The sequence below is a fragment of the Entelurus aequoreus genome, linkage group LG15 (genome assembly GCF_033978785.1).
Source record: "Entelurus aequoreus isolate RoL-2023_Sb linkage group LG15, RoL_Eaeq_v1.1, whole genome shotgun sequence".
Lineage (NCBI taxonomy): Eukaryota > Metazoa > Chordata > Actinopteri > Syngnathiformes > Syngnathidae > Entelurus > Entelurus aequoreus.
In genome coordinates this window covers 40,884,079-40,906,578 of record NC_084745.1, presented here as the reverse complement: position 1 = coordinate 40,906,578, position 22,500 = coordinate 40,884,079, and the positions used below count along the sequence as shown (strand labels likewise).

The 22,500-nt window shown below is 36.7% G+C and overlaps 1 protein-coding gene across 4 annotated transcripts in view; it reads right to left on the bottom strand.

Annotated features, from left to right (window-relative positions):
- LOC133630153 (microtubule-associated protein 4) overlaps nt 1-22,500 on the bottom strand; it is a 240,221-nt gene that overhangs the window by 144,212 nt on the left and 73,509 nt on the right. For 3 of the 4 annotated variants that reach the window (XM_062021524.1, XM_062021525.1, XM_062021527.1), the window contains exon 4: nt 11,851-11,901. The exons of the other annotated variant lie outside the window; for it this stretch is intronic. In XM_062021524.1, coding sequence (XP_061877508.1) covers nt 11,851-11,901 — 51 coding nt within the window. The remainder of the gene's footprint in view (nt 1-11,850; nt 11,902-22,500) is intronic. 4 annotated transcript variants of the gene reach the window in all.

Here is a 22,500-nt window from a genome sequence, read left to right as displayed (position 1 = left end):
ATTAAAATAGATATGATATATTCATGTATCAGCATTATAACATATACAACATATCCATGTATCCATATTATAAGATAGATTGTATAGTTATGTATCAGTATTATAATGAGATAATACATCAATGTATCAGTATTATAAGATATGACATACCCATGTATTAGTATTATAGTATAGATTAAATATTCATGTATCAGTATTGTAATATATACAGCATATCCATGTATCAGTCTTTTTTTTCAGTCTTATAAAAGAGATTATATAGTTATGTATCAGTATTATAAGAGATAATATATTCATGTATCAGTATTATATGAGATAATATAATCATGTATCAGTATTACAATAGAGATTATGTATCCATGTATCAGTAATAATAATAATAATAATATATAATAATATATATTATATAGTTTATAACAGTATTATAATAGATAATGTAATCATGTATCAGTGTTACCATTGAGATGATATATTCATGTATCAGTATTACCATAAAGATGATATATTCATGTATCAGTATTTTAATAGATTATATATTTGTGTATCAGTATTTTAATAGATTATATATTCACTTATCAGTATTTTAATAGAGATTAGCTATATTCATGTACATGTATTACAATCGATGATATATTCATGTATCAGCATTCTCATACATTATATAGTTATGTATCAGCATTAAAATAAAGATGCTATATTCATGTATCAGTAGTATTAAGGTGATATATTCATTTATGAGTATTATAATAGATGAAGACGGCGTGGCGCGGTTGGCAGAGTGGCCGTGCCAGCAACCTGAGAGTTCCCGGTTCAATCCCCAGCTTCTACCAACATAGTCACGTCCGTTGTGTCCTTGAGCAAGACACTTCACCCTTGCTCCTGATGGGTCGTGGTTAGTGCCTTGCATGGCAGCTCCCACCATCAGTGTGTGAATGTGTGTGTGAGGGTGGAAATAGTGTCAAAGCGCTTTGAGTGCCTTGAAGGTAGAAAAGCGTGATACAAGTATAACCCATTTACCATGTATATCACTATTATAATAATTATGATGTATTAATGTATCTGTATTATGTAAGAACATATATATTAATGTCTCAGAATTATAATACATATGATATATTAATGTATCAGTAACATGATATTAGATATTCATATATTAGTATTAGCATAGATATCATATACTCATGTTTCAGTATTATACTAGAGACTATATAGTCATCGATATTATCATAACAATTATACATTCATGTCTCAATATTATAACATTCTATAATCATGTATCACTATTAAGATAATTCATAAAATCATGTATCACTATTATGATAAAGGATATTTAATAGATGGCGTATTCATGTACTAGTAATATAATAGAGCTGATATATTAATATAGGCTAAGGTTTTTTCGTTTCCAACAGTTTGGGAGTAACTTTTTCCCCTCCCTCCTGGTTTTTCTTTTTCCCATCTTTTACAAGGTGCCGCTCATGTGGCAACCTATCAGCGTTCTGTCCTGTCTACCCGCTGTCCAAACTGCATTTCTGTTTCTAGGACCCGTTGACTGTATACAAATCTCGTACTTTTTAAGTGCAATGACAAATAACGCATCTTGTATCTTGTATGTACAAACCCCAAAACCAGTGAAGTTGGCATGTTGTGTAAATCGTAAATAAAAACAAAATACAATGATTTGCAAATCCTTTTCAACCTACATTCAATTGAATACACTGCAAAGACAAAATACTTAACGTTCGAACTGGAAAACGTTATTTTTTGCTAATATTAGCTCATTTGGAATTTGATGCCTGCAACATGTTTCAAAAAAGCTGGCACAAGTGGCAATAACTTACACATCTGTGAAGGCCCCATTAATGCTGAAAGGTACGTACAGGTTTATATTGTCATCCAAGCAATGTTATCATGGACGCCCCTGCTTATTTCAGCAAGACAATGCCATGCCACGTGTTACAAGAGCAAGGCTTCATAGCAAAAGAGTGCAGGTACTAGACTGGCCTGCCTGTAATCCAGACCTGTCTCCCATTGAAAATGTGTGGCACAATATGAAGCGTAAAATACCACAACAGAGACCCTGGACTGCTGAACAACTTATGCTGTACATCAAGCAAAAATGGGAAAGAATTCCACCTGAAAAGCTTAAAAAATTGGTCTCCTCAGGTCCCAAACATTTACTGAGTGTTGTTAAAAGGAAAGGCCATGTAACACAGTGGTAAAAATGCCGCTATGCCGACTTTTTTGCAATGTGTTGCTGCCATTAAATTCTAAGTTAATGATTTGCAAAAAAAAATTACGTTTCTCAGTTCGAACATTAATTATCTTGTCTTTGCAGTTTATTCAATTGAATATAAGTTGAAAAGGATTTGCAAATCATTGTATTCTGTTTTTATTTACGATTTAAACAACGTGCCAACTACACTGGTTTTAGGTTTTATATGACCATTTTAGTAGAAAATATATATTTATGTATAAGTATTATAATATAAATTATATATTCAGGTATCAGTGATATAATGAGATGAAATATTCATGTATCAGTATTATGACAGAGATGATGACTTTCAGCACATGCAGACTTGAGCTCTGTTACCATGACGCTACTGTTTCATCATTAAAAAGCATCAGGAGACAACATGCAGATTAATTATTTACATGCTAAAAACACCAAACTCTTAAGTTAGGCAACAAGCAGCCTCATGCACTAAAACCAGTTTGTGAATATTTCAGCAAGGAGGTTAGTCAACTATTCTCACTATCAGCTCAGCTCAACACTGTATCAGATTGTTTTGTTTATGCTTTATTGGGCAGCCCATGTAAATATGGTGACAATACTACGGCAAAAGAGCTTGGCTATTTATATTGATGTCGGTAATGAGTCACGTTGGACCAACACTTTGGCAAATTAGTGGACTTTAACGCATTGTGAACATAAAAACTGGTAAAACTGTATAATGTCTTATTACAATTGCTGTGTATGTCATTATAAACATGCATTAATTATTATTATTTTTGGCTTTGTCCTGCCCAAAGATCCAAATAAAAGACCAAAAGTAGTAATCACAATCAATAATTAGACTATTGTACAGTCAGTGCTTTGTAAAATAAAGTGTTAGAAAAGTGGAAGAGAAGACAAAACTCTTTTATACTCTCCTCTGTAGCACCATCGTCACTCAACTACTAATTATGTTTCACATAATGTGACACTAATAACTCTTTATTCGCACTGTAACAACTAAAGTACCCAACAACGATTATGAGGGATTTGTACTTGGTCTCATTGGACCGTTATCCGTTGATTAAAATAGTGTAAGATTGATTTTTACGATGAGAGCAGTGTTACCTTTAATCATTGCAAATTTTTGTTTTTTTTGTTTTTTTTAAACAATGTGAATATTGCTTTTCCCAAGCGTTCCCTTCTCACAAATATAGTAGCAGGACTTATTAAAGTAAAAACAAAGACACTATAAAAAGGAGGGGGTTTTCTGATAACTTTTTTCCACTTCAGATACAATACCAATATTGAAGCCTTGATCATTGGTCGATACCGTTATGGATCCGATATCAACTGAAAATTGTACATACTGTTATCATTTTGCAGTGTGGAATGTTAGAAAAGTTTTGAGCAAATGAAATTAGTCAAACCGAGAACAATGGCAGATATATTTATTGTCAGCCCTTTGAGACACTTGTGATTTAGGGCTATATAAATAAACATTGATTGATTGGAATGGCGTTAAGCTGTCTTTAAGTAGAAGTGGAGTGGTAATTGTTTATGGCAATACCTCACCACTACAATAATTCTTTAAATAAAGCTTGTGACAGCAAGTGGAATGATGCTGTCACGTTTGTTACTGCATACATTCTGATACACTTCTGCTTTGTAGACTTTATAATAATATGCACCTATAATTATATTATTTGTATTTATATCATATATGTATTATATTATAAACATTTAAATTGACAAATGTGCTGTTGTAGACTGCAATATTGTTCAATAAAGGCCACTTTCTCTCGTTTGAGTCACACATTAAGAGTGTTACTAAAATGGCCTTCTTTCATCTCCGTAATATCGCTAAAATTCGTTCCATTTTGTCCACAAGCGATGCTGAGATCATTATCCATGCGTTTGTTACATCTCGTCTCGATTACTGTAACGTTTTATTTTCGGGCCTCCCTATGTCTAGCATTAAAAGATTACAGATGGTACAAAATGCGGCTGCTAGACTTTTGACAAAAACAAGAAAGTTTGATCATATTACGCCTATACTGGCCCACTTGCACTGGCTTCCTGTGCACCTAAGATGCGACTTTAAGGTTTTATTACTTACGTATAAAATACTACACGGTCAAGCTCCTGCCTATCTTGCCGATTGTACTGTACCATATGTCCCGGCAAGAAATCTGCGTTCAAAGAACTCCGGCTTATTAGTGATTCCCAGAGCCCAAAAAAAGTCTGCGGGCTATAGAGCGTTTTCTATTCGGGCTCCAATACTATGGAATGCCCTCCTGGTAAAAGTTAGAGATGCTACCTCAGTAGAAGCATTTAAGTCTCATCTTAAAACTCATTTGTATACTATAGCCCAGGGGTCACCAACCTTTTTGAAACCAAGAGCTACTTTTTGGGTACTGATTAATGCGAATGGCTACCAGTTTGATACACACTTAAATAAATTGCCAGAAATAGCCAATATGCTCAATTTACCTTTAACTCTATGTTATTATTAATAATTAATGATATTTACACTTAATTGAACGGTTTAAAAGAGGAAAAAACAGAAAAAAATGACATTTAAATTTTGAAACATAGTTTATCTTCAATTTCGACTCTTTAAAATTCAAAATTCAACTGAAAAAAAGAAGAGAAAAACTAGCTAATTCGAATCTTTTTGAAAGAATTAAAAAATAATTTATGGAACATCATTAGTAATTTTTCCTGATTAAGATTAATTTTAGAATTTTGATGACGTGTTTTAAATAGGTTAAAATCCAATCTGCACTTTGTTAGAATATATAACAAATTGGACCAAGCTATATTTGTAACAAAGACAAATCATTATTTCTTCTAGATTTTCCAGAACAAAAATTTTAAAATAAATTCAAAAGACTTTGAAAAAAGATTTAAATTTGATTCTACAGATTTTCTAGATTGGCCAGAATAATTTTTTTGAATTTTAATCATAATAAGTTTGAAGAAATACTTCACAAATATTCTTCGTCGAAAAAACAGAAGCTAAAATGAAGAATTAAATTAAAATGTATTTATCATTCTTTACAATAAAAAAAATAAATTTACTTGAACATTGATTTAAATTGTCAGGAAAGAAGAGGAAGGAATTTAAAAGGTAAAAAGGTATATGTGTTTCAAAATCCTAAAATCATTTTTAAGGTTGTATTTTTTCTCTAAAATTGTCTTTCTGAAAGTTATAAGAAGCAAAGTAAAAAAATTAATGAATTTATTTAAACAAGTGAAGACCAAGTCTTTAAAATATTGTCTTGGATTTTCAAATTCTATTTGAGTTGTGTCTCTCTTAGAATTAAAAATGTCGGGCAAAGCGAGACCAGCTTGCTATTAAATAAATAAAATTAAAAAAATAGAGGCAGCTCACTGGTAAGTGCTGCTATTTGAGCTATTTTTAGAACAGGCCAGCGGGCTACTCATCTGGTCCTTACGGGCTACCTGGTGCCCGCGGGCACCACGTTGGTGACCCCTGCTCTAGCCTTTAAATAGACTCCCTTTTTAGACCAGTTGATCTGCCGTTTCTTTTCTTTTCTTTTCTACTCTGCTCCAAACCCGGGGTGGACCGCTAGCCTGTTCATCGGATGGGGACATCTCTACGCTGCTGACCCGTCTCCGCTCGGGATGGTTCCTGCTGGCCCCACCATGGACTGGACTTTCGCTGATGTGTTGGACTTTCACAATATTATGTCAGACCCACTCGACATCCATTGCTTTCGGTCTCCCCTAGAGGGGGGGGGGGGGTCCTCTCCAAGGTTTCTCATAGTCATTCACATTGACGTCCCACTGGGGTGAGTTTTCCTTGCCCGTATGTGGGCTCTGTACCGAGGATGTTGTTGTGGCTTGTACAGCCCTTTGAGACACTTGTGATTTAGGGCTTTATAAATAAACATTGATTGATAAACATTGATTGACTTACTCCGTATGTCTCGCTTGTGTGCTATTGTGTGCTTAGCTGTTGAGTAGCTGCTAGCCCCTTGTAACGTATAGCCACCATGATTACCTTTAGTAAATTACTTAAAAAAATAAAATAAACGACCAACCTTGTGTGTTTATTGGAGGACATTTAGTTGTTAACTGGCGGTCCAGCTTTGCACAAGTACTACTAAGTTTAAAAGCAAGCAGATACTTGTTTTTTTTGTGCTGGTATCGGACAGATGTCTTATACATTGTCAAAGATTCTATTTCGAGGAGTGTGATCATCAAACGTCGGCTAGCTTGAATGTGAAGTAGTGAAACAAAAAAAAACGCTTTGTACACTTCAACCGCGCTACAGGAGAGAGTAACCAGCTAAGAAGAGAACATTTGAAGATTAATGAATCAGGAAGGACAATATTATCCACACAGTGCGGTAACACATCTGTCAACAATAGATATGAATGAGTAGATAGACGACTAGGGATGTAACGATAAACGGTACAGTGATAAACTGCGGTAAAATTCTAGACCGTTAGTAATACTGTTTAAATTTTGAATTATCGGACAACTGTCAGTTATTAATGCATTTGAGGCGACACTGCTCATTTCCTGGAAACTCTGCAGCAACAGCGCCTCCGAAGATGGTGCATGCACACTACCATCGTTTGCAATGTTTGGCTTGAGAAAACATGGCGGAAAGCAACCACACAGACCTCGCTACAGAAATGTTCCCTCCTATTAAACAAAAAAATCGGAGGTCTGGATGCATTTTTTTTTAGATCCATAAAGGATGCTGAGGATAAAATAATTGAAGATAGTCAGCCCATCTGCAGAAAATGCAGGAAAAAAGTATCTTCGAAGGGGGGCAACACTTAAAAGATGATAAGCCAACTCCGGGTCCATCATCCACAACTATACAAGTGCAATGTAAGTCAACTTGTAGCTGAATGCATGATGAAAAGTAATTTAAAATTAAAATGTCATGGTTTGTCTGTCAAATGTTCTTATAGTTGCACTTAATTAAGTTACTTCTGTAAAAATAGATGTTAATGGGTGCTATCGTTGAGAGCGACTAGTGTGTGCACTGTGCACATGACGCATATTCACTGTAACAGAGCAAAATGTACTTCTGTTTATGCGTGTTTTGTGCTGTGAATGACCGCTGCTACTTAATGTTAGTGTTAAAAACGAATCCTAGCAGAAACACTGCAACATATTTTGTTTTTACAGGAGTAACATTAAGGTATTTGTGTGAGTCAGTCACATGATTATAATAATAATCAGCACCGAATAAAATTATAATGCATTTGCTTTTCCCTTATTTGCAGAGCGGGCGTGCAGCGGGCACGTTCAATGCCACAACTGCATCATCTTCCAACATCACACATACAATACCTGATGCCTTCCAGAGGCAGGCTGCTTATGCTCCTTTGGCAAAAATGGCAAAAGACATCACTGCATCCCTGTCATATTTCATTGCCAAAGTTTCAAATAGTTGAGGTGTTTTCTGACATGTGTAAAACTCTCCTATGTGAACACTATTTGTATCTACATGGACAAAAAGTGCAGTTACAGCATGTCTTACGGCCATCAGGCGCCATATTACTCAATTCTTACATTCATTTGTTTACCTCTTTTGTCCATATGGTGCCATCTTGCACAATTTCCACATTTATTTTTAATTACTTACTGTATGTTATTATTTTGTTTCTGCCATATTACTTTGTTTATAATGCTTGTGTTGCTTTCATGTGCACATTAAAATTCTACTTGAGGTACATGAAACAGCGTTCTGATCTACGTTAATGTTTCTTCTGCAAAATAAATACTTAAGAATGTGTTGTTTATTTAAAAAATGTAACTTGGTGAAAATATTTCAGTAGAAGTACTTTTTGAAAATTTTGAGAATGTTATAAAAATACCACGATAATAATGATAACCGTGATAATTTTGGTCACAACAACTGACACAAAATGTTCATACCGTTACATCCCTATAGACGACCCATCTTTAAACAGCAAAGTTTGGAAGCGACTAACGAATAAAACAAACACTCACAAACATTACAATTAAATTCATCCCTACATGCATTGGGGTTTGTTAGTTCTCAACAAAACTAAAAAAGTTATGGGCAGATTTTGATGAAACTTTAAGGAAATGTCAGAAATAGGATGTAGATATGCAGCAAGAAAACCAGTGATTATTACATTTTGGGGCTGATCTGGTCACTGTCTGGATTCAGGATTTTTTTTAAATTATCTTTTTATGGGAGATCAGGCCTGATGGAAGTATGCGCTCCCCAAGTGCTTTTGTAATTACAACCTTTATTTAACCAGATAAGAAACCCATTGAGTTCAAGATCTCTTACATAAGGGTGACCTAGCCAAGAGGTCAGCAGCACATGTCACAGAGCAGTTTCAGAGAAGTAATAAGTTAAGACATACATTTTAAAATGCATAAAAGGGAACTGTAAAATAATTAATTAAGATTTACACCTTACATCATAATACAAAGGTTTTTTATCAACTTTAAAATCCTGAAGAGAAAAATAAAAAAAAGGCACCTGTGTTCTTGCCTCTCATAATGATTGTGAACGATAGGCAAAATTCCAAAAAAAGTGCAGTGCACCTTTAGGAATCTGCCGTGGGCCAATCAAAAACTAGCTGTGGGCAGCGCTTTGGACACCCCTCACATAAACCAAATCATATCATATTATTATTATTATATTAAGGGTGTAACGGTACACAACAATTTCGGTTCGGTACATACCTCAGTTCGGTTAATTTTCGGCACAGTAACAAAACAACGAAATATATATTTTTTGGTTATTTATTTACCAAATTTGTAAACAATTGCTTTATCCTTTTAACATTGGGAACACTATAATAATTCTGCCCACGTTAATCAACATTAAACTGCCTCAAGTTGTTGCTCAGATTAAATAAAATGACAAAACTTTTCTTCTACATATAAAAAGTGCAACATTAAACAGTTTCAAGTCAACTCATCATGCTTAATTTATTACAGCATTTTGGAAGCCTGTAGTTGATTTTTTTTATGTAAATGTTATATCTTTTTAACATGTGATAGCAGGGACCCTGCCATTCAAAACTAGGCGTCTCCATTACTAATGATTAATGTAACTATAGCTGAAAAAAATAGTACAATAGCAATAGGGCAATAGGGGAGATTATTCATCCCTGAACACCATGGAGTTCATGTAGGCTTAATGATGCAGTTACATTATTATATCAAGTATTAGAGACAGAAACTCTTCATTTAACATAAAGTCCTTTTTTGCTGCTTCCACACAGCTCAATCAACACAGAAAAAGGTAAAGTGAAATAACAGACAGACAGGGCTTTGCTGTCCGTAACACACACACACACACACACACACACACACACACACACACACACACACACACACACACACACACACACACACACACACACACACACACACACACACACACACACACACACACACACACACACACACACACACACACACTCGCACACATCGCAAAATGAGCTAACGTTACGCTAAAAGCGAATTAGCCTTCACCTCAAGCCAGGACTGCGAGCGAGCTGAGCTGCAGTTTATATTTCTAGAAGGTCAACGGGCTCATAGTAGTTGACTGGGAGGTGTTTATTATAATTTGGGGAGAGTCCGCAGCCTGATGTTTACCTGCTAAACGCTAAGCACTGACTACATGCGCTCTGAATACGCACTGCTGATTGGCTGTTACCGCTCTGTATGTAACCAATCAGATGGTTGTGTGGGTGGGACAATGTTGGGTGCTGTGTACTGACAGAGACAGGCAGAAGGAAGCGGAGCAGCTTGTTAAGACTTTAGCTTAGCTTAATATGTTCGTGTGGAAACTCGTTCGGTACACCCCCGAACCGAACCGAAACCCCCGTACCGAAACGGTTCAATACAAATACACGTACCGTTACACCCCTATATTATAATGTTACCACATTTGATTTTACATTTAAAAGCACATCTTCCTCTTAACAGCAAACAGCTTTGGTGTTGTTGTCAGGCTGTTAAGTGACTTATTATGTTGACTGTAACCAGTCCTGGCCTCATGGGCGTGAGTAAGCCGTGTCCGCCCTGGGCTCAAAGCTGTTTATTTGTTTTCTTAATTTTTTTACATCGGAGCAGGTAAAAAAAAAGAATGACAAGTGATCAAAACAAAGGCACGTTGACTAAGACGATAACACAATTAACTGACATGTTAAGGTATAAATACGAGACAAAAAAGTTGACATAAACAAAATCCAATCATATTTAGTTTTGTCTTGTCGATGGATGGGACAAGGTCGGAATATGTCCAATCACAGCTCTTTGGGGTGGGGGTTAGTTATGAACGAGAGCCAATCGGATGCTTCTCCTTGCGAGATAAAGAAGTCACCACCAAAACCAAAATGAGTGGATTTAACATGTTCCACATCTAAAGATGTTTACACCTGGGAGACAGTGAAGAGGAAACTTTTCATTTTTATTGCTATGATGCCATCAGCGGGCGAGTCATCATCGATCGTGAGATCGACACAACTGTAAGTCAAATCTATTCTTTGCTGCTATCGGTGTGGTGACTACAGAGCCCAGGCGCATGATGTTGAGTGTGTCAAAACGCACACACAAAGTGCATACAAGCAATGAATCATGGAGAGGAAGAATGGCAAAAAACAGCAATTCTACTGGTTAATAAAGAGGGTGATAAGCGCAATATTGAGGTATTTGGGCTTTAAAACTAACGATAAAGGTGACGCTTTAAACAAAGAGGCGCCGCGCTGCAAGTGTTGCTTTAAAACACGCCTCGCCAAACGTGGCGATGAGTATTAGCACCTTTGCTTCAAACTTAGGTAAACATTTAAATAATGAGCGGTCAGTTCTGCACAAAGAGTTATAAAGAGTGACAAGTAATAATGTAGTTGTTACAGTTTTCTAGCTGTTTTGCTCCCTGGACCGTAGTCCAGGAGCACACGGCAAATACATATAAAAGTAAAGTTAAAGTATCAATGATTGTCACGCACACACTAGGTGTGGTAAAATGTGTCCTCTGCATTTGACCCATCCCCTTGTTCAACCCCTGGGAGGTGAGGGGAGCAGTGGGCAGCAGCGGTGGCCGCGCCCGGGAATCATTTTTGGTGATTTAACCTCCAATTCCAACCCTTGATGCTGAGTGCCAAGCAGGGAGGTAATGGGTCCCATTTTTATAGTCTTTGGTATGACTTGGCCCGGGGTTTGAACTCATATTTACAATAACCATGAATATAAAGTTGTTTGTCTTACATGTAGTAGTCCGTTGTGGACAGACAAAGCCCAAGCATTGCAGCTTTGACAAGCATTTGAAAATATTTAATGCTTCCCCTTAAATATTTTTCTGCAGCCAGGTCTGACTTGTTCTTCTTTTCAATATTGTAATATTTTATATGTCGATATATATCATTGATTTTGTGGTTGAATAAGTCCCATCTTATTTGAACAACCCTTGTATTTAATTTCAGCTGAGCAGATGTTTTTTGTTGCATGTTGACCCTCCTGCTTGTATTCACACACAAACACACAACAAAAGGAACAAAAAAATAGTGTACATCTATCAAAAGTGAATGCAGATAACAGAGCGACACCAACAGTCTGACGAGTGTCGGAGGAAAGTGTGAAATCTTTCTTACCAGGCTTTTGCACGCCCTCAGCTTGCTGTTGTCCATTTCCCAAAGCAGTATCTGTGTGTGCACAAACACACGAACATATTACTTTCCACCTGACAGCGAGCAACTGGAGTAGCTTGAAAAAAATTAATTAATCCCACTTCGTCGTTGCCTCTGACTGGCTGACTCATGTCGACGCAAGCGGTTGTCGACAACTGAAACCAAAACTCACAATGTCTTGTAAATGTACTTGTGACTTTAGCCACAGACATGATAAGGAGAATGGATGGTGATGTAAAGGATGTTCGTGCCTATACCACCGATGTTGTTGACATGGTTTCTCCTCCATATGTGCATATTTTTATTTCATTAATGATATTGTATATTCTTAGCTAACAGAGCTGCTGTACTAATTTGCTTGCATGTTTTGACCACAATGAAAATGAAACATTGGTACATCTTTCTTCTGCTGGTCTAAATTGGGAATCAGCAATCCGTGGCTCTTTAGTGCCGCCCTTGTGGCTCTCTGGACCTCTTACAGAGTTGTGTGAAAATGGAAAACAATATATTTTTTGTTTAAATATGTTTTCTGTAGGAGAAAAAACATGCCACAAACCTTCCTAATTGTTAGAAATCCCACTGTTTAAATTAAACATGCTTCATTGATGGGAGTATTTAGCAAGCACCGTTTTGTCCTACTAATTTCAGCAATCATTGAACTCATCGTAGTTTGTTTACATGTACAACTTTCTCCGATGCTGCCACAGAAAGACGTGTTTTATACCACTCTTTCTTTGTCTCATTTTGTCCACCAAATGTTTTATGCTGTGCGTGAATGCACAAAGGTGAGCTTTGTTGATGTTATTGATTTGCTGGAGTGCTTATCAGGCATATTTGGTCAATCCATGACTACAAGCTAATCGATGCTCACATGATAATTAGGCTAGTTGTATGTACATATTGCATCATTATGCCTTGTTTGTAGGTACTGGTATATTTGAGCTAATTTAATTTCCTTTACTTATGTCCTCTGTGTATATAATTTATATTTGCATGTCTCATTACACATTATCTTTATGTAATATTGGTTGCATTTCTCATAGTTGTTAGTGTGCCATGTTGTTCCAGACCACAGCAAACGTTACCCAGCTTGCAAAGATTGTATTAAATCCATTAGAAGAAGACAACATGCCGTTTCCTTTAACTTGGACACACATATATACCTTTGGCCATTCTGAGACAGTAATTTCCAGAAGTTATCGCACCCTCTGAGAAGCCTCCATTTTACTAATGATTTCCAATGTTGCAAAAATGTGTAGAATAAAAATTTTAATTAAACATTTCTGTCAATGAAGATTTGCGTCAGCCTTTTATAGTAGGCTAATATAGCTAATATAGACACTTACATCATGTGTTGCCTTCATTATAACACTAATATAAGGCTTTACATTTTTTGCGGCTCCAGACAGAATTTTTTTTATTTATTTTTTGGTCCAAAATGGCTCTTTCAACATTTTGGGTTGCCGACCCCTGGTCTAAATGAATCCAGGTTAGTACTGCATGCTTTTATTTTGGACAGGAAGCAAGCGAGTGTATGTTGTATTGTTGTGTTATTACTTAGTAGTTATGTTGCTGCTTAGTGACAACAATGATGAAATTAACAATATTACAACACGTCAACATAAACAGAATATTTTTCATAGAAATGGCACATTTAATGTCAACAAAAGTGACGAGGAAAAATGACCTTACCCATCATTCACAATCTTTATGTGAGACCAGAACACAGATAGTTTTCCTTTGTCTGTGTGCTCTAAATCTCAATAAACTACTAACAAGAGGCAATAATCAATGCAGGTAATGGCGATTCCACTATTTCCCCTATAAAGCACTCTTGGTTAGAGATCGGTAGGTTGTTAGTTCAAACCCCGGCCGAGTCATACCAAAGACTGTAAAAATGGGACCCATTACCTCCCTGCTTGGCACTCAGCATCAACGGTTGTAATAGGGGGTTAAATTAGGGCTGGGCGATATGGCCTTTTATTAATATCTCGATATTTTTAGGCCATGTCACGATACACGATATATATCTCGATATTTTGCCTTAGTCTTGAATTAACACTTGATGCATATAATCACAGCACTATGATGATTCTGTGTCTACATTAAAACATTATTGTTCATACTGCATTGATATATGCTCATTTTAAACTTTTATGCAGAGAGGGAAATAACAACTAAGTCAATTTACCAAAACTGTATTTATTAAACATTTATCAAGCAGTGGCACAAACATTCATGTCAATTCCAAAACAGAAAGTGCAAGATTGTCAGACACATTTTAAAACAAGCTATTAGTGCACTTTTGTGCATGATGTCACTTAGATGACATATCAAAACAACACTAAATTAAAGTGCACTTTTTGTACAGAACGCCACTACAATAGTTTAAAACATATAAAGTGCACTTTTGTGCATGATGTCACACAAGATATTTCAATAACTGTCAAATAAAAATGAACTGCATAATAGGAAATCAAATAGTGTATGTCCTTCGCTATGTGGTAGGTTACTGCGGACGTTATCTCCTTCTGTTGTTGACTATTTTTTTCATACGGTGTTGATGTGGAAATTGTTGCTTGGGCATTTTGTTGGGTGTGGCACCGGCCGGAGATGTTGACATGCGGAGTTTCAAGCACTCTTCATTCTCTAGCGGGTGACTTTTCAAATTAAGCTACAAATTAGTAGTGCTGCTACTTTTTGTAGCATTGCTTTTGCCGCATACTTGTGAAACATCTTCCCACTTGAAGCCAAACCACCGCCAGATGATGGACCCTGTGCTGTTTTTCTTGGGAATTAATTCTTCATCCTCCATTTGTTACCAGATTCTCACCTTCTTTCTCTCGTATTACCACTCGCACCGCTCCGTTAGCACCGCTGCTAACATTACCCATGTCGCTACCTCTCTGCTCGGCGAGGGCGTATGACGTTGCACGCGCGTCAGTATGTGACGTATGTAAGAAGGTGCGCTTGTTTTATGTCTCTGTGAGAAGCAGAGACAAGAAAGAGTGAGAAATGCCTGTAGTGTAATGCCCGCAGCTAAAAGCAACTGCGTGAGGACGTATACTCGAATATCACGATACAGTCATTTTCTATATCGCACAGACAAACCCGCGATATATCGAGTATATTCGATATATCGCCCAGCCCTAAGTTAAATCACCAAAAATAATTCCCGGGCGCAGCCACTGCTACTGCTCACTGCTCCCCTTACCTCCCAGCGGGTCATCAAGGGTGATGGGTCAAACGCAGAGAATAATTTCGCCACACCTAGTGTGTGTGTGACAATCACAGAAGAAGAAAAAAAATGCCAACAATGCTCTATTTACAGGCCTTAAACTGCATATTAACCGCTATAGCAGTGGTTCTCAAACTTTTTTTGTCATCCCCCACTTTGGACAAGGGGGAGTTTTCAAGCCCCACCTGCCCCATCGCCCCAACAGAACGCTAATGCCAAGCTTAACATTTTCAAATTTATTGAACATCAAGTAACATCAAGTTGTATACATTCAAACTCAATAACATAAAATAACATCAAGTTCAATAATAAATAAAATAACTGTGCAGCTGTGGTATAACTTGCATCAAGTTCAATAATAAATCAAATAACTTGCATCAAGTTCAATAATAAATCAAATAACTTGCATCAAGTTCAATAATAAATAAAACAAAAGTGTTATAACTTGCATCAAGTTCAATAATAAATCAAATAACTTGCATCAAGTTCAATAATAAATAAAACAAACGTGTTATAACTTGCATCAAGTTCAATAATAAATCAAAAGTGTTATAACTTGCATCAAGTTCAATAATAAATCAAAAAAATTGTTATAACTTGCATCAAGTTCAATAATAAATAAAATAAAAGTGTTATAACTTGCATCAAGTTCAATAATAAATAAAATAAAAGTGTTATAACTTGCTTCAAGTTCAATAATAAATAAAATAAAAGTGTTATAACTTGCTTCAAGTTCAATAATAAATCAAATAACTTGCATCAAGTTCAATAATAAATAAAATAAAAGTGCCACTTTGCAATCTTTGCAAAAAAAAAGGAGGAGCTATGCATTTTGGCAAGACAGGGCCAGTGAACAGGGGCGCCGCTAGGGATTTTGGGCCCCATGAAAAGAATCTTTACAGGGCCCCCAACACAGCGGAAACATTTTTTGATGGTATTTTACATACAATTATGCATTTTAATGGTATTCTGAATACAATGGAATTAATTTTGAGTCATTTATTTGCTGCACCACTGATTCTTGAGACTGTAGTAAAATGTATTATATTTTGTATTATATTATTATTATTATTATTTCAACACACACAGCTGCTCACCTCCTTCCTCATGTGGGGGCACTGGGGCTGATTCAGGGGCAGGGGGACTTGGGGGCTGACAGACAGCTGCTGCTGCTGCTGGTGCACTTGACTCTGTTCAGAATGAGGCATCATTTTGACAGAGGGGAGATCAACTATTATTGAATAAGAACAGCTTGATAAATGTTTGACTGGATTGATTATTTAACTAATATAGCAGTAAAATGTAAAAATCCAGAGTTTTCTTGAGCTAACATGGTGAGAAAAGTGAGCTAGCTTATTACCACAGACAGGGACAAAGTTAATATGCATAACTTTCCACCACAACTAACAAACCCACCTTTTTTTGGGAAATATTGGGTGACATATTGTCGACCCTTCAACTCCTTCTCCTCTCTTATTTTATTTTCCTTTCTTTTTTGGCTGCCTGATTTTTGAGGCATACTGCTGTCTCCTCCGCTTTGCCCGCTGTGGCGCTGTCTGTGACAAATCGTCGGTGCTCTACCTGCAGCTGATCCAGTCGGACTGAACCATTTTACGTAAATAGAGGGGGGGAAGGGAGGGCCCTGCAGGTGTTGATGCTTACAAAACAAATAAAGGTATTGTTACCAGGACATGGAAAATAAAACATGTGTGATTATATGTTAGTTAATAACTTAGTGTCATTATTTTTTCTGTATTATAATTTCATCATCATTAGGGGCCTCTCTGGGCCCCCCTCCATCATGGGCCCCTAGAATCCGTCTCCTTTACCCCCCCTTTTCGGCGCCCCTGCAAGTGAACATGAGTTTTACAGTACTCCGGCATTAGTGGCTGCAATGAGCCTGTTTTGCACTGCACAGCTTTTCAAATCGGGGTTGCAGGCTTGACACTGCCACTGTTAAAACCTCATTGAGTTCGGGGCTGAGCTGCCTTGACGCGAGTGCTTCCCGGTGAATGACACAGTGTGTCCAATGCGCATTTGGCGCAACCCTCTTTATTAGAGCCTGCAGCCCGTTTCTTTACCCTGCCATGGTCTGTGCGCCATCAGAGCAAAAGCCCACACAGTTTTCCCATTTAAGGTTGTGTTCTTTGAGGAAACTGTCCATTATCTCGAACCGCTCATCAGCAGTGGCTCTATTTTTTATGTATTTGCAAAACAGCAAATCCTCGCACAGTGACTCGCCATTCACAAAGCTTCCGCTTAGCCCCGCCCCCATTAGTTACTGTTGCTATGTCTGTCAAACTTTCGCTTCTACCTAGAAATTTAAAGCCTACAGGAAAAATAAGTAATTTACATTTATTTATATAGCGGATTCCACAGACAGAATCACAAAGTGATTTACAGTGTGTATAGAAAATGAAAGCATAGTAAAAAAAAAAATTTAAGAATATAATTTAAAAAATAAAAAAAAGTAAAGTGACATTTCCTCCCGTTCCTCGCGCCCCACCTGTCATGTCTCTATTCCCCACCAGTGGGGCGCGCCCCACACTTTGAGAAACGCTGCGCTATAGTGACATTGCTATTAGAGGAGCTAACACAGAGGAACAACATATGCTAGCTTCTGGAGTTGCTGCTGCTCAATCTCCTAAAAAAAACTTAGTAAGCACCTTGGAAATTCCACACACTACCAACTAAAATTCCAGACTGACTGAATCAGTGGATATACTGGCTCTTAACTGGATGACATCACTATGAAACCTAAGCAAGATGCTTGTTTCATTGCAAACTTTTTTTTTTTTTAATCTGAGGAGAGAAGCTTCTGTTGAATTCATCAGCTAAACATAAAACACAAGTATTGTGCTGAAATATACAACCATCCCATCAGTCGACATCCCAGTGAGAGCGGACATTGTAAGTGACTGTTTTATTATGTTCTTATTTTGTTGATGAAACGTTTACTACCTGCTGCAGCATTAGTGCTACATGATGGCTTAGTGTGTCACTGTAGCTAGATCTGCTTAGCACCCAGCTTCTAAAACTTGTAGCTAGAGATGTCCGATAAATGCTTTAAAATGTAATATCGGAAATTATCGGTATCATTTTTTTTATTATCGGTATCGTTTTTTTTCATTTATTTTATTTTATTTTTTTATTAAATCAACATAAAAAACACAAGATACACTTACAATTAGTGCACCAACCCAAAAAACCTCCCTCCCCCATTTACACTCATTCACACAAAAGGGTTGTTTCTTTCTGTTATTAATACCGTAATTTCCGGACTATAAGCCGCTACTTTTTCCCCTCGTTCTGGTCCCTGCGGCTTATACAAGGGTGCGGCTTATTTACGGCCTGTTCTTCTCCGACACCGACGAAGAGGATTTCGTTGGTTTTAGTACGCAGGAGGAAGACGATGACACAATGATTAAAGACTGACTTTTCATATACCGGTAGGCTGGTTATTTTGATAACGTACAGGCGAGCACTTTGTATTACTTTGCACCGTTGTATTATTTGTACTCTGCACGAATGCTGTTCGCCATGTCAAAGATGTGAAAGTTTGATTGAATGATTGAAAGATTTATTGTTAATAAATGGGACGCTTTGCGTTCCCAAACAGTCATCTCTGTCCCGACAATCCCCTCCGTGGTAGCAGGAACCCCTATATACTACGGTAATTACACATCAAAACCCTGCGGCTTATAGTCGGGTGCGGCTTATATATGGAGCAATCTGTATTTTCCCCTAAATTTAGCTGGTGCGGCTTATAGTCAGGTGCGGCTTATAGTCCGGAAATTACAGTATTCTGGTTCCTACATTATATATCAATATATAACAATACAGTCTGCAAGGGATACAGTCCGTAAGCACACATGATTGTGCGTGCTGCTGGTCCACTAATAGTACTAACCTTTAACAGTTAATTTTACTCATTTTCATTAATTACTAGTTTCTATGTAACTGTTTTTATATTGTTTTACTTTCTTTTTTATTCAAGAAAATGTTTTTAATTTATTTATCTTATTTTATTTTAATTTTAAAAAAGGACCTTATCTTCACCATACCTGGTTGTCCAAATTAGGCATAATAATGTGTTAATTCCACAACTGTATATATCGGTTGATATCGGTATCGGTTGATATTGGTATCGGTAATTAAAGAGTTGGACAATATCGGAATACAGGATATCGGCAAAAAGCCATTATCGAACATCCCTACTTGTAGCTCATCCTCCGTATAGTCAGGCTCAAAAAGATAAAGTTCTGGATCATCATTTGTCCCAAAGTATTCATTGAGGGCTCTCACCAAGTCATGTTAGAAACTATTTAAGCCTTTATCGTAACCGAAAATGAAAGAGTTGGCCATTTCTATGATAATAATGAGATTGTAAATTGTAAATGTGTGTTATTATTGAATTGATATTCTTTATGTTCTTTACTGGACCATCATCATATACTGTGTTTATAAATTACTTGTCATACATATGTAAAGACATGCCAGGCTAACAGTAGAATAATGTAAACAACACTGCCAAAGCCGCAATGAGTTTATAGTAGGTGTGTGAACCATCAACAATTAATATCAATGGCAGAAATAGAGGGCCCCTAAATCAACAGAGGGCCCTAAGATAAGAAATAGAGGGCCCCAAAATCAAATTTTGCTTAGGGCCCCATGAAGGCTTGGTACAGCTCTGCTTCCAATGACCAAAATATTGTTAATATTACATGCAGGGTTTTCCCTAGATTGCCACTATTTAAGTGGCGGTGGGGGCATGGCTATGTGCATGGTCAATATGACATCGTCATATATATGACGTCATGATCATTTTGAATTGCAATGATGCATGTATTTTAAAAATGCTAAACAAATGCGTAATGTATAATCAAAACAAATATGTGTTTTTAGTTATTAATAATGACATACATGTTTGTTGTATTATCAGAATCAGCTTCATTGGCAATGTTTAGAGAATATGACTTGGTAGACTGTGTTCTCTTTGTCCAATGCAATTTCAATTGTTGCTGCTTATTGTAAAAGTTTCACTTTATGCTCCCCTCCCTAAATGTTGCAATTTAGTTTGCCAAATTTGTAAACTGTCTTTTGATTTAGAGGTGAACAAAAATACCTTGGTGTTTTGTTGATATTCTCTTTAATGAAGTCACCGTAAAACTAACTACACTAAGGAACGTACAGTATATATACACACACACGTTATTAATAATTTAATTTGGAATAAACTGAAAAAAGCAATAGTTATGCAGAATGAAGGTTGAGCTCTAATGCCCCTAGCTTAATGCTAATGTTCAATGGGAAAGCTAATTGAAAGGCTAACCAAAACTAGCATGGACGATTGCAGAGCACACAAACAATCCTTCACACTCACATTCAAGTCTTTACACAATTTACAGTCTCCAATTAACCTAGCATGCCTATTTTTGGAATGTAGGAGGAAGCTGAATTGCCTGAAGAAAAAACACACACATGAATGCACGCACACAAACACAGCGGTTCTCTAACACAAAGATGTCTAGACAAAGGTTCGAAGAGGCACACGCCGTAAAATTAGATGTTATTGTCGGTAGTAATGTCAAAATAATTTGGGTAGTTTGCATAGGGTTGAACAACAAAATCCTTAAATAACCTGAAATACCTTTCTCTTTAACTTTTTCTACTGACTTTTGCCGGGTGTCAACTCCGATCAGGCGATTTAGATACACTTTTTTGTCCCCTAAATAAAGCATAGAGCAACATTGTTATGATTTTACGTATTGTGATCAATAGTACGCAAATAATAGACTATATACAGTACAGTATATCCTTTCATACAATATATCACCTAAATTTGTTTTCATGTATGAAAAAAACATATTTTGAAGGGGTAGCCGCATTTATCTTGCAGTGGCTGTGCGTCACGACCATTCATAAGTGGGGGAAACTGACATATTATCATGAATCTGCCTGTTACATATATATTTACAGCATGTACAGTATATAAAACCTTTTTGGAAGTTGAATCTTCATTACTAGCATCTAGGGTTGTATGGTATTAGCATAGTACCGCAAAACTAATGAATCATATTTGGTACTATACCGCCTCTGAAAAGTACCGGTCCCGCACCCCCCCCCCCCCCCCCCCCCCCGTCATTGTCACGTCGTGTCATTGCTGGTTTACAAGCAGAGGAGCATGTTCGGCAGCGCACAATCACGGAGTACTTACGGAGTAAAACAGACGATAAAGGTGAAGTTATAACACTGAAACGCCCTCAGGAAGAGGTGCTTTAAGAAATGGCTAGCTAGCTAGCTAGCAACTAAAGTCCATCCGCAATCGGCAGTGCTTTAGCTACTTCTAAATCACTAATCCGCGCCTCAATGGCGACAAATAAAGTACGTTTCTTACAAGTATCATCCCTGCAGGACGAAGAATAGCTAAACACCGTAGCTCACCGGCGTCACCGCTAATGACGCCGTTCATGAATATAAACAAACGCCATGGGAGGATCTACACCTGACATCCACTGTAATGACACCAAGTACAATAGCGTATCTAGTTGATACTACTATGATTACATTTTAAATGTATATTATGTTTATAAACTCAGGAAATACGTCCCTGAAATCATAAGAACTTTGAATATGACCAATGTATGATCCTGTTGGTTACGGATTGATACCCAAATTTGTGGTATCATCCAAAACTAATGTAAAATATCAAACAACAGAAGAATAAGTGATTAGTACATTTTAACAGAAGTGTAGATAGAACATGTTAAAAGCGAAAGTAAGCAGATAAACAGTAAATGAACAAGTAAATTAATAATTCATTTTCTACCACTTGTCCTTAATAATATTGACAAAATAATAGAATGATACAATATGTTACACGATATGTTACACAATATGTTACTGCATATGTCAGCAGACTAAATTAGGCCTTTGTTTGCTTACGAACTAATAAAAGACAAGTTGTCTAGTTTTTATTTTTTTTAAGGACAAACTTGCAATAACAATCATGTGTTTAAAGTACCGTAAGATTTTTTGTTAAAATAAAGCCAATAATGAAATTTTTTGTGGTCCCCTTTATTTAGAAAAGTACCAAAAAGTACCAAAAAGTATCGAAATACATTTTGGTACTGGTACCAAAATATTGGTATCGGGACAACACTACTAGCATCGTTAGCCGCGTTCTGTTAGCAATGTTTCACTATTTAAAACGCACAAAAATGATTGTGGATGATCAACAAAATACAAGAAAAATGCAGTTTTCCTTGAAGCGCGTTCTACTGCAAATTGTGTTGATTTAATAAATACAAATACAGGGGTTAGTGCATGTGCCTCACAATACGAAGGTCCTGAGTTCAATCCCGGGCTCGGGATCT